Raw genomic sequence first — 12,612 nt, 5'->3', positions numbered from 1 at the left:
GGAAGGACCACAGCTGTTGAAACCAGACAGCGAACAAGGCAATACTTCCCAGCAGAGCGCCGTGATCAGCCAGCCGAGTCTCCACACAGCTGGGTCAAACACCACACTTGGACACTTCAGAAATGTGGAGCACAGTGAACTGATCTCGCATCAATGGGCAAGAATCAGCAGAGCTGTTGTGGTTTTGTGTGGTGGGATTGTTTGGTAGCAGGGGAGGGGACTACAGAGATGGCCCCTGGGAGAAACTGCTGGAAGTTTCCAGTGCTCTAAGCCAGACCCGCCTCTGGCCAAAAAGCTGAGCTAATCAGCGCTGCTGCAACTAACATATTTAAGAGGGGGTGCAGTTCAAGGAGGGGCAGTGCAGTCCTGAGCAGGGCCTGGCCACTCTGTCCAGCTGCCTGCCTAGCCTATTCTGTAACCAGATCCTCCAGAGCCAGAGCCTCTGCCGCAGCTCTGACCCAGCTCACCCAGTACACCCCCAGTCCAAGAGCTGGGAATTTTTCAGGATCCAGCAAACAAACTCTGCAGCAGAGAGAGGAGTGGGATGTGAAAGAAACAACTAGACAGACACGAAGGTCAGTGAAGAGAAAGGAGAGGGAGGAGGGGCCCCGGAAGAGAGATTCTGCTGCAGCCCACGGTGAAGACCATACTGATGGATGTTTGTTCCTGTGCAGCCCATGGAGAGCAGAGCTTGCCTGTAGCTCATGGAGATTTAACAGTAAAGCAGATACCACCCTCCAGCCCATGGAGGACCCCACAGTAGAAGAGGTGGCTGTGCCCGAAGGAGGCTGCGACTCCATGGAAGGGACCCACACCAGAGCAGTTAGTGGAGAACTGGGGCCTGTGGGAAAGACTCACATTGGAGTAGTTGGTGAGGGACTCTCCTGTGAGAGGGACCCCATGCTGGAGCAGGGACAGACTGTGAGGAGCTCTCCCCTAAAGAAGAAGGAGCAGCAAAGACAACATGTGATAGACTGACGACAGCCCCCATTCCCTGCCCACCCCACGCCACCAGGGAGAGAAGGTAGAGAAATTGGGAACAAAGCCTTTGAGCCTGGGAAGAAGGAAGAGGTCTTAAACCACAACAAGAGCTCAGGAAGTAATTTTTATTCGGCTTTGTATCTGTAACAAAATTCCAAGCATGCACACATTCATCTTAAGAGTTATATTTGATGTATAGTTTGTTTCCTCTCGCTGCTCACCCTCCATTTGGCATGCCAGCAGTTACAAGGTTTTTCATACCTTACCTCTAAGTTTGATGCAGCAAATGCTTTTTATACAGAAAAAGACCTTACAATTGTTAAGTTTAAAAAAAATCTGAAAACATATCCAATATTAAACTTTGGTTCACTGATGTGCAAACAATCCTTTTTAATGATTACAAAATTTCAATTTCAGGCATTCCACTTAATGAAAAACTGGTTCGTTGCTCTACACAGAATAATATCCCACCCTAAGTTTTCAAGACACAATTTCTATGTGCAGTTATTTGCCATAACAATGTTAAAAAAATATTACAAACTTTTATAAGCTCTCTTTAAAAAACAAATGTAGTCTTCTGTAAAACATTAGTTTTACATCAGCTACATTCTACTGGCAGTTTCTAGGAAGCTCATAACACAACATCCAACTATTCTGTCATATCTTCACACTTGATTGCAATTTCATTTTTGTAATGTTTAAAAGGCAATTCTGCCAAGTGTTAAGGTGGCAAGAGCTTGTGCTAATGTTATTCACAGACGCAAGCACAAAAAGACCCACCTTCCAAAACTAAGACTAGTGTAGTCTCAGTCAGGAATAATTTGTTCATGAGCTTGTCAAGGTCTGCACTATTCAAAATGTTAACATTGCAACGTTAACAACGTTGCTCACTAATTGGCAAAAGACAAAGTATTCAATTTTGCTGTTGAAATCAGTTCAATTAATTCAATTATTATCAAGGAGGTTTTAATTTTTAATGTCAGACTCCAGCTTATGGGTAGACAACTAAAGTATATTCGAGAAGTAGCTTGACTCCTGGCATAACTACAGGCACAAAAGAAAAAGAAGGTGGGCAAAAGAAGGTGTATTGACTGCTGACACTATGGTTTCTTAGAAGAGGCAAGTTCCTTCACCTTCTACTTAGCTGAGCAGAGAACAAAACTCTTTCAAGAAGCTTAGCTGCTTGAACTCAAGAACACCGTGTAATATTGGTTGACAACTCCTTTCCCCAGAAGGCAGGAAGAAGCAACATTCACTGTTACTCCATTCAGTATGTTCGGTTCTTAAAAACAATACTTGCTATGAGATGGGTCTTCTAGAGTTATAAACTTTAACACCATTCTGCATTGAGGAGCGAGCGTATTTTGTCAGAAGAGCACCGACTGTCTGCTTCTCTGCACATAAGTCTCTATAGAGGAAATAAAGCAGATGACATTGGCATTAGACAATCTTATACAAAATGAACCCATGAAATACTTGCAAATATAGCAATAAACTGGATTGGGGTATTGGGAGAAAAAAAAACTGATTGTAAACGTCAGGAGGCTTATCCTTTGAGTTAAGTCTACCTCAATCAAATAAGAGTTATCGCCCATTTACCTTCGGTAGGATCAGCTTTTTACACAAGTTTAAATCCAATGAACATAGCTGCAGTTTGCAGGGGCAGGGATTCTACTCATGTAGAATTCATATTCATTTAAAATGGAAAGAGGCAATCAGAGCTGATAAGAAGTCAGCTACGAAAAAAGGGAAGAATATAACACTAATTATATTTTAATCAAAGAAGTACATCCTTACTGTATATAAGGGGCAATATCCACTTCTGTCCACTTTTCCCGTATGCTGAATAAGCTGTTGAATCTTTCCTGATTGTCTTCAGGTAAGTCTTCTACTTTTAGCAGAAAGATGGTCTCCGGTCTTGAGGTTTTATCCACTAGAGCCAAGCCCTGTAGATCAGCATCAGAGAGAAAATGTTAAGTGAAGTCAAAACAATTACACTTCCTTCTTCCTGGCAGTAACCCATCCAAGTTGCCCTTTGCCCCTCTAAAGCCTTCTAAAACTGCACTACTAGAGGCAAAGTGAAAAAGTATCATCAAGGAGCTGTTTTACAAGCAGTATTTATCATTTCCTTCATGACAGGAGGGAGAGGGATATCCCTTAAGTCCCAACATCCATGTCTCCTCTGAGCAGAAGAATTTCCATAGTGATTGCTACTCTGCTGGCTGTCACTACAGTCTGCTGGACAATAGCTTCGGCTTCTGTTCTAGTTACAAGTATTAACTGTACAGCTGCAACTTTTTTTTCAAACAGCGAAACATGCCAGACTTACAGAAATTTGAATTGTTATGATTCCAGACTAGTGAGGCTCAGAGAGGATGTCATAAAAGGTGCTTTAACTCAAAAGCTGTCAAAAATAACACAATCAATCCCTATTAATCAATAAAAGCTACATATGACGCAAGTCAGTTAACAGCCTACTCATGAAAGAATCCATACTTCCTTATGTTTTTACCTTAAGCTGATCAAGCCTTGTTGTCATCCCTTCAGGGACACTTTGTTGCCAGACTTCTTGAAACTCTGATAGATTGAATTTAACTGCATTTTGCAAAAGCATTTGTGCTATGGCTCTGCATATTTTATCTTCATTCATTTCAAAGTAAACCTCCCCTGCTGAGAAACAAAAAACCAGGTTATCTTGGTTCTTGCTTTTTGAAAGAAGAGAGAACAGCCTGATACTTCCATTCTGTTCTATGGTCTTCTACAAACCAAGTATCCTGTTTTTTCTTTTCCTCAGGGAGTAACCTGACTCGGTATTACTTTGGATAAATGATGGTATCTTCTCACTCTCAAGAACAAACCAAGCAGAATATTATGTGTGTGCACAGCACTGGCCGAGCTACACTATTCATTCATATCAATAAATGTATTTGGCTCCCATCTTTTCTCCTCTCACAGTAACAACTTCTCCTACAGCTTTCACTCATATTTGTGAAATGCTTGTATTAAAGTATTTGCTTGAACAATTATACAAAACTATCACTTCCTTAATCATCCTTATAATATGAGATGATGAAGGGAATAATGCAAATTTATTTTCTTTCACACTGACTTGGCTTAAATTTTCTGAACAACATCAGGCATAAACACTTCCTTCCACTTTTTCAGTCGTCTGACTTCCTGCAGTTGAAACTTGTTCCTTGTGCAACCTGCCTAAACATATTAAGAAGAAAATCTGTGTCAGTCCAACTACTTTCCTATATCCTTTTAGGTTTAGTGCACATCCTACTTCAGCCAAAGGTGAGATAAAAGCAACTGTGGGGAAGAATTCAGACTGAGGTTAAGGCACTGAAATATTATGTCTATATGTAAAAAGGCAACAGAGATGTAATCAATACAATTATGGATCTTGTGGTGCAGTTCAAGGGACCAAAGGCAAATGTCTACTTCAGACAAGTTGAATTCAGGGAGATCCACGTGCCATTGACTATTCACAACAGCACAATTTAATTGCTTAAACATCTGAGACCTCCTAGGGTATCTAAAGAGAGATTCCATCTAACTTTTACGAGTGATCTGTCTTTAGTCACAAAATTATGGCTTGTAGACACCTAATAAATCACTTCAGGTACCTCTGATAGTTCCCCATTTTTCCTGTAGTGTCTTGTACAGTTTAATAGTCCTTTTTCCTATGAAACTTTCTCTAACATTTTTACTGATTTTCACTTGTTTGCTTCCTGCTTTTACTGGCATTGTATAAAATTAATTTGTTTGGGTCATCCTCATCAAATGTGCATTGAGTCATGAATAACTATTTCCTTTATGCAAAACGAAAATATGCATGCTTTCCCAAACTTACCATCATCAATGTATTTCCTTCCATAGCTTAAAAGAATATGTTCTGTCATCGCTCTAAAAAAAAAAAAAAAAGCAAAAAATAATTTTAAACTTGTTCGTTAGGACATTACAGAAAGTTACCAAGAACATGATGAAGGAACAGGTAAAGTAAAAAAAATAAGGAGAATGGAGGATGGGACGTGTCTTCACGGCTGAAATGAACAAACTTCAAATTAAGTTAAAAAAGGACAAAAGTGGATGAAAAGGACACATGGGAGTTAATTCAGCAAGTCATCGCCAAAAGTCTCTTCCACTTTCTAGTTATAACTAACAAAGCCTAAAGAGCGTAAGGAGAATAAGGAAAAGTAACTCTTGCAGTGTCACTTCTTTTCAATGAGAAGTGATGCAAGTCACAAATTTGGCAGTTAATTGTCCCTTACTGAATAGCAGGCATTTTTCTAGACCTCTGGCACAAAATTACAACCTAACTGCAGACACTAATACTAAAGCAAGATTTATTTTTAAGCCAAAAGCCAAATAAATGGAAAACACTATGTACTGTAAACTTCAAACTTTATTTGACTGGAAGTCTTAGATTATTTCATCACTCCAAATAGCAGTACAATAAACTCAACTCTTAAGATCTGAATTCAGTATTATACCAGAAAATATATCACTCAGACATTACGCAAGAGGTATTCTTGGCTAGCTTCAGAACAAGTATTTCAAGATGGTGAGCAATCTACAGCTTAAGTACACGCTACTTCCATCATTTACCATTCAGCAGTAATGTTTCTACTATTGAATCAATGGAAATATTACCAATAGACACTAAAATCAGTTTACTAACCTGTCTGTCTGTCTAAACTACTAATGCCCTACTAATTTAAAGCCAAAGAAAATATATCATTAACACCATGGTAACTGGAATCTAGAGCTGTAAGACTATAATTCTAATAAATAATTTATAATGATTGCAATTAGTAATAGTTAATAATGACTGTAGTCAATTTTAGATACTAAAAGTAATTGCTTACTTGGGCTCTAGAGATCCAAGTTCCTCAAGGCAGGTACGTAAAGGAACCTTACTTAAAGACCAAGACTCTGAGTCGATTAGCTGAGCCACGTGATTCAAGAGTTTCATCTCATAGTCAAATTCCAGAATTCTCCAATATCCTGACAAGTAGAAAACAACAAAATAGTGTCAGAAGGAAAACATTAATTCTGTTCCCCTGAAGATACCTTGCAGGAGCCAGGACATTTGGGTCACACCTTTACAAAGTACAGCAACAGCATTCTGTCCTTTTCAAGATTAAAATTAAGAAAAAGAACCCAATAGTAAGAGCAAATGTAAAGGAGAAAGAAATTAAATCATCTCAATTATTCATAACTATTCATATAGATTAGCTGCCACAAAGACACTACAAATCCCATCCCAAGATGAATCAGACCTGGAAAAGCTGATAATTAATTCAGACACAGAACTGCGTGAACAGAACTGGCCTCACTGGCCCTGCAAAGTGGCAGTTCAGGTGTAGCCAAGTTCACAGAAATCCAGATGTGACAAATCACAGGTCTGGTACAACAGCGCTGTGTAGGTGTAAATGACAAGGGAAGGAATCTGTGAGATTGTCCTCACCTACCTAATGGAACTTGGTGCTCAGTGACAGGACAGGAGACAACAAGCAGAAGTTACACCAAGGGAAATCCCAGATAGGTATTAGGAGCCTAATTACCCAGCTAGGTATTTTTTTCTCCTTGTGGATAGTCAAACACTGGAACAGCCTGGGCAGAGGTTGTGCAATCGCCATCCCTGGAAACGCTCAGAACTTGAACAGCCAAGGCCCTGAGCAGCCAACTCCAAGCCAGCCTTGTTCTGAAGCTGGGGTTTGGATCTGATAAGCTCCAGAGCTCAGTTCTGCCCTGCATTATTCTACAACTCTAGGACTGCTGTCCCCTGGCAGCCAGGTGAGGGTGTGGGCTTGGCCAAGTACAGGGTGAGCAGGACCTGTCCCAAGGTGAGGCACTTGCTCCAGCCTGCCTTCACATAGTAGGAAGACTTCTGAGATAAACCCAGTCTGGGAGGAAGAACGGACTATGAAAAGGCTGGAGTTACCTCAGGATCTGCTATTTTTGCCTCTAGAACTGCAGAAAGCACAACCCACTCATCCATTAAGAGGGCAACCAGCAAAACAATATTCATGTAATGGGTGGGGTACACTGATTGTAGTGTTTGTAGAAGCAAAGAAGGAATTACCCTGGAAAGAGACAGACTGGTTGATGCCTGCTCAATTTTATCTGTTTGGTCAGCTTCATAGCAGCAGAGGATATAGGAAGTATGGAAGCAGATCTGAGTACTTTGAAGTAACTTGCACCTTGAAAGATGAGCATGTTGAACAGGCCTTGGAAAAGGAGACACAGATACTTTTGGGAAAAAAAGCAGGGCTATTTCTTCATAGGCAATAATATTTTGAGACAAATACCTTCAATTTTGCAGGCATCCATAACCTGCAGTTGGTGCAGTATTTCTTCTTCACTTGCTTGAATCAGACTTAACAAATCTTCTGTTGTATACTGCAACAAAGGGAAAAAAGAAGGAAATAAAACAGATTATCCTTACTCCTTCTCTGCTTCAGCAAGCATGCTAAATGCATAAGATACAATGAAAGAATGACTTAGAAGATTGATGGTTTTTCCCCCAGACTCTGAATTTTATAAGGTATACTACACTCTCAAACTTTTCCTGTAACTTACAACATTTTCTCAAAGAGTTACTCAATATAAAAACCACCCTACCTACAGGGAAGCCCTTGTGCCATGCCCAAGTAATATACCTGTATTCCCAGGATATCAAGCTAGCACAAGTAGGCATCTTAAGTAAAGTATCACAACAAGAATGAAAAGTGAATGTGTTCTGTCTTTCCTAAATCACATATTTTAATACGTGATATTAAAAAAAAGGTAAAATAAAAAACACTTCTGACTTCTATCCGAAAGTGGTAACTCCAACTTAGTGCCTCCATTGAGGGAAAGCCTCCTCCAGCATGACCTCAGCAGTTGTGTTTCAGTGTCTGCTAACCAATTCGCAGACATGTAGCACAGACCCAACCACAATACATACAGCTCCTTGCAGAACAGTTACGTGCTGAGATGGGAAAGTGCTATGGATACTGTGGTAAAGATTTAGGACATGTAGGAAGAACAGAAGGTATCATGAGGAGTGAAGTAAAGAAAACAAACACCAGATTTAAAACCATAGGAAACAGGGCTTTATCAATGCCTTTATTCACCTTACAGCCTTCTTCATCAACTCTAATATTAAAATTTTGTTGATTATAGCATGAGAATATTTCCTATAAGAAAATTAAAAATTGGATTAAGTATCTTGAGATCAGAGTTCTTTCACTGGCTCCTGAAAAGACAGCTCTTGGATGGGCGGTGTACTGGGTCAGCTACTCAGTGGAAGTGCTAATAATTACAAACTTGGTTAGAACAGTTAGGCTTAAAAAAAATGAACTCAAAGCAGCACTGTGAAACATGCGAGCAAAGGTATTTTTCTTGTTAAGAATGTATCTTCACTTTAATTTTCCCATTCCCACTTACCAGAAAGTAATTCACGCAGCTGATTTACCTTTGAAAATGTCGAAGTCTGATCTTTCTGACTATCTGGCCCTTCATATGGATCTTCCATTAAAAGCTTCCTCAGTTTCTTCAGTTTAGGTCGGCATCTCCTTAATTCCCAATAGTTATTGGAGAAGCCAGCAATCTACAAGAAAAAACAGCGACTCCTAAAACATTTTCATCTACCATTTGAATTCAAAGCAGCGTACCAAAAATTATCAGCAAAGAAGTGTTAATCTAGTCACCGAGAACAAGAATTTATTTATAGGGTACTTACTTCTAAAGATGAAACAATCATTGTAATATTTTCAATAAATAAATTTACCACAGGCAATGAAGAACAAAAATTCACTGTCAGTTGGTAAAAATATGTTCATAGTGCATATGACAAAGGGAACAACTCATCTCTATGTGCAAATGACAGAATATCTTCATGGGATATATTCCTGCACAATCCTTGCCAACATTTCTTTTCCTCTTAATGCTAAGTTATATTACTGCCATAAAACCCCTCTTGTATTATCCTGTTTCCATCTTCCTCACTTCTTCCCATGCTTGGGATCTACTTCATGGTCTTTGTACACCTTAACGAATCATCAAATTACTAAGTTCAAGTAAAACAGACATTAATGGGACAGTAAATTACACCTGCACACAACTAACAAGACATCTCTGTTCCTTGCTCTGACTCAACACACAAATTTAACGTGTGCAACAGGAAGCTCAGGTGTAACTGATTCAACAACACTATTCTAATAAAACTTTACTTTCAGAGTAATCCTGAGCTGTTTCACGGGGTACAGCCTGGACTTCCTAGAAGATTCTTTGAAGAGGACAGAGTATCAGGGGCCTTTCAGCATTGTTTCTGCTATTTACCAAACCAACAGCAGTGGATGCAGTGGCAGAACAGGCTCCAGGTTCGTGACTTCTGACCCAACCACTAGCCCCTTGTAAAAAAAGCCTCAGTGAAAAAGCCTCCAGATAGTACATTAAAATACCCTAAATGCTTTAGCAGACTACTTTTATTTTTTTAAAGCTAATCCATTACCTAAAAAAACCACCCCAACTTTAAAATAATGTTTTACTTAAATCAACTATAAACAAACCAGAAGTCCTATCCAAATTCTAATAGTGAGAAAGCTCTCAGTTTTTCATCTAACCATTCCGTAGCTTCCTTGGCACAAAATTCAGGTAAATACTAATTTCCTGATAAACTTATAAGCTTTTTTTTCTTCCATGTGAAATAGCATTTACCCAGGTGTTAGATTTTTTTTTCCTGACAAGTTCTTTTCTGAGCAATTTGGTAATGAACAAGAAGGTACTCTGCATAGAAAATAAATAATTCTAATTTATAATACAAAGCTCATAACTGGAGCTGATCTGTGTGAGGTGAATAAAATGGCAGATGCTTTGGCCATGCATGTTAGCCTTGCAAGTGGTACAAAGAGCAGCACCTAGAACTGCAAGAGAAAGCCAGTGAAGCCCCAAAATACTGAGTAAACATAGTATCTTTTGCAATGTTTCACAATTTGCAGTGTCAATACACCCTATAACATTTTTGAAAACATTAAGAAAGATCTTAGAAACAAAACTCTAAAAATAATTCCTAAGCAAATCACATTTGTATTATGTTGACGTGTGACTTCAGAGTACTGGCGACATCATTAAACATAGTAAAAGAAGAATATGGAAATATTACTTTCTCATTAATCTACTTTAGTTTGAATTAACTTTTTCTATTAGCTGAACTACTGACCTCATGGAAGAAATGATGTTTTAATTATTATGTTCATCTAAGGACCAGCAGGATTACTCCTCAGTTATGTCATTATATCCATTACAGCAAATGATGACCTAGTAATAATATTTGCCTAACTATTTTTAGTAGAATTTTATTAGCTATGCTTCAGAAGAGCAGAGAACTATCAATTCTTTAAACTGAGAACTCTAAAAATCATTCATCCCAACAAATTTTTCCAGATCCTAGTGGAAAGAGTCACCTCTGAATAGATGTCTGTATTTAAAAAATAGTCAGGCATAACATGGTATAATCCGCCTTTTGGTGAAAGTGCTCCTAAGAAAGAATTTGCAAACAGCTTTTTTAAAATAGCTGCTAACACTGAGAAATTAGATTTTCTTTGAAAGCTTTTAATACCTACCACAAGTAATTACTATCCACTGAAAATAAACCAAAGTTTTAACTTCTTAGAAAGAATAATTGTCCTAGATTATGGAAAAAGTTCTGCTGCCCAAAGAAGGGCCCAAGAGCCATTTTGGACACCCTAAGGTATAGCATGACCCCTGTGTATGAAGCGTATTTATAAAGACATCCTCCTGGGGCTGTTCAGTATACAAAGAACCTACAGGAGACTCATGTCCTTCGGCAGTGGCAGCTTGTAACTAGACCGATACCACAAGACATCTAAAATGGCATCAGAAGCCTATGTTTAGACAACTGAATCCAAGCTGGGTTTCGCATATGCATCTTGGATAAAATACAAGAAATTATAGAGAATAAGAAAGTAGAGAATTAAAGCAAACAAACAAAACCCCAGAAAGACATACCTGTGAATGAATAATATTACAAGATGCTTGATCTGCGCTCAGCTGTTCTGGAGTCTTGCAACCAGAAATAAACAGCAGCATATTTGAGGTATCTGCTATTTTCATGTCGTAAGTTTTATCTTTGCTGCACAACACTGCTTGTTCATCCTTTTCACCACGGATTACTAGGCTGGAAAAAAAAATAGCACAAAAATATAGATGTATTTCTACCTCTATTTCAGGATTAACACCTCTTAAACTATTTGGTATTTTTTCACATTTATACATTTGTAAAGTTCTGTTTGTCAGCAGCAGTCACAGTGTACCAAAATACACAGACGTAATTGTCAATTAACCTAAATATCTTAACACTGTTTTTTCCTCACCTTTTTGAGTTTTCACAGTCTGAACGACAAGTATTCAAGGTTTTCATACAGATCACAGTTGAACCGCCTCGCCTGCCTTTGCACACAAAACCCCCTAAACATTGATTAGGTGATGCTTGAAGACTGAACTAGTTTGCTAATCTTAGAAATTAGATTACAACTAGAGTTGCTCTTTAATGAGGACTGAAACTGGCCCATTGTGAAACAAGAAAACAAACAAAAACTGTGCCTATTGTGCAGCATCCTTCAGATAATTCCCTCTCAAAACCATACAGGTGTCCTTGTAAGTAATTCCAAGCAGGAGAGAAAACCATCTCCTATAACATTTCAGGACAAAGAATGCAACCCCCCCTCTTCCGCTCACATCCTTCATTAAATAGAGATTCCTAGTGAGGACATGATAATACCAAAGCAGGACCACAACATTCAGTTCCTCCCAGGCTACTAAATTGAGTCAGATGCAATTTAATCCAACTGCTCACCTCCCTTCAAAGAGCTTGCATGCATGAACAAAACTCAGCTGTGCCCCAGGTGGTCCTCAGCACGACTCAGGCCTCTAACCAATGACACTACATTAATACTGCACAGAGTATGAGGCAGGGTTAACAGCTACATCTCTGAGGACTACTTTCTTTGCAGGGAATTCTAATATCATAGAATGGTTTAGGCTGGAAGGGACCTTAAAGATCATCAAGTTCCAACCCCCCTGCCATGGGCAGGGACACCTCCCACTAGCCCAGGTTGCCCAAAGCCTCATCCAGCCTGGCCTTGAACCCCTCCAGGGATGGGGCATCCACAGCTTCCCTGGGCAACCTGGGCCACTGCCTCACCACCCTCACAGGGAAAAACTTTCTCCTAATAGCCAATATTGTATCATTTTAAAATTTTTTATGTTGGCACATCACTAGCATTGCAGCAAAGGAAGAAATTTTAAAATTAAAATTCCTAAAAACTTATCTAGAATCTGTGCTTGGTGCAGAGTTCGATGTCACGTACCCATCCTCCTCAACGCCCACACCAGTACTGTACATCCTTCACTCCCCTGCTTGCCTAACTTGTAGGAACCCTGCCAACCGCCTGACCTCAAGCGTTCCAGCAGGAAATCTCAAAAGGGATTCTTTTAAAGACAGAATCTCCTTTCCTAAATCCAAATTTTTAGGCACCTCTATTGTTATGACTGATTAGAAACTTTTCTTAGTTTTGGCTAAGAGTCTCCTCAGAAGTTTTTTTTTTTTCCCATATGCAA

The 12,612-nt window shown here is 39.2% G+C and overlaps 1 protein-coding gene across 1 annotated transcript; it reads right to left on the bottom strand.

Annotated features, from left to right (window-relative positions):
• Positions 1-2,008: 2,008 nt before the first annotated feature.
• Positions 2,009-12,397, bottom strand: DSCC1 (DNA replication and sister chromatid cohesion 1). The gene is made up of 9 exons (XM_010083626.1): positions 12,363-12,397; positions 11,002-11,170; positions 8,447-8,581; positions 7,299-7,389; positions 5,853-5,991; positions 4,838-4,890; positions 3,494-3,651; positions 2,779-2,927; positions 2,009-2,389 (listed from the first exon to the last, which is right to left on the bottom strand). Exons 1-9 carry the CDS (start codon positions 12,395-12,397, stop codon positions 2,281-2,283), a joined length of 1,038 nt encoding a protein of 345 aa, XP_010081928.1. The 3' UTR covers positions 2,009-2,280.
• Positions 12,398-12,612: the final 215 nt, after the last annotated feature.

This window comes from Pterocles gutturalis, unplaced genomic scaffold (assembly GCF_000699245.1).
Source record: "Pterocles gutturalis isolate BGI_N339 unplaced genomic scaffold, ASM69924v1 scaffold2155, whole genome shotgun sequence".
Classification (NCBI taxonomy): Eukaryota; Metazoa; Chordata; class Aves; order Pterocliformes; family Pteroclidae; genus Pterocles; species Pterocles gutturalis.
Note: the sequence above shows the minus strand (reverse complement) of the source record. Positions and strands in the feature narration are given on the sequence as shown.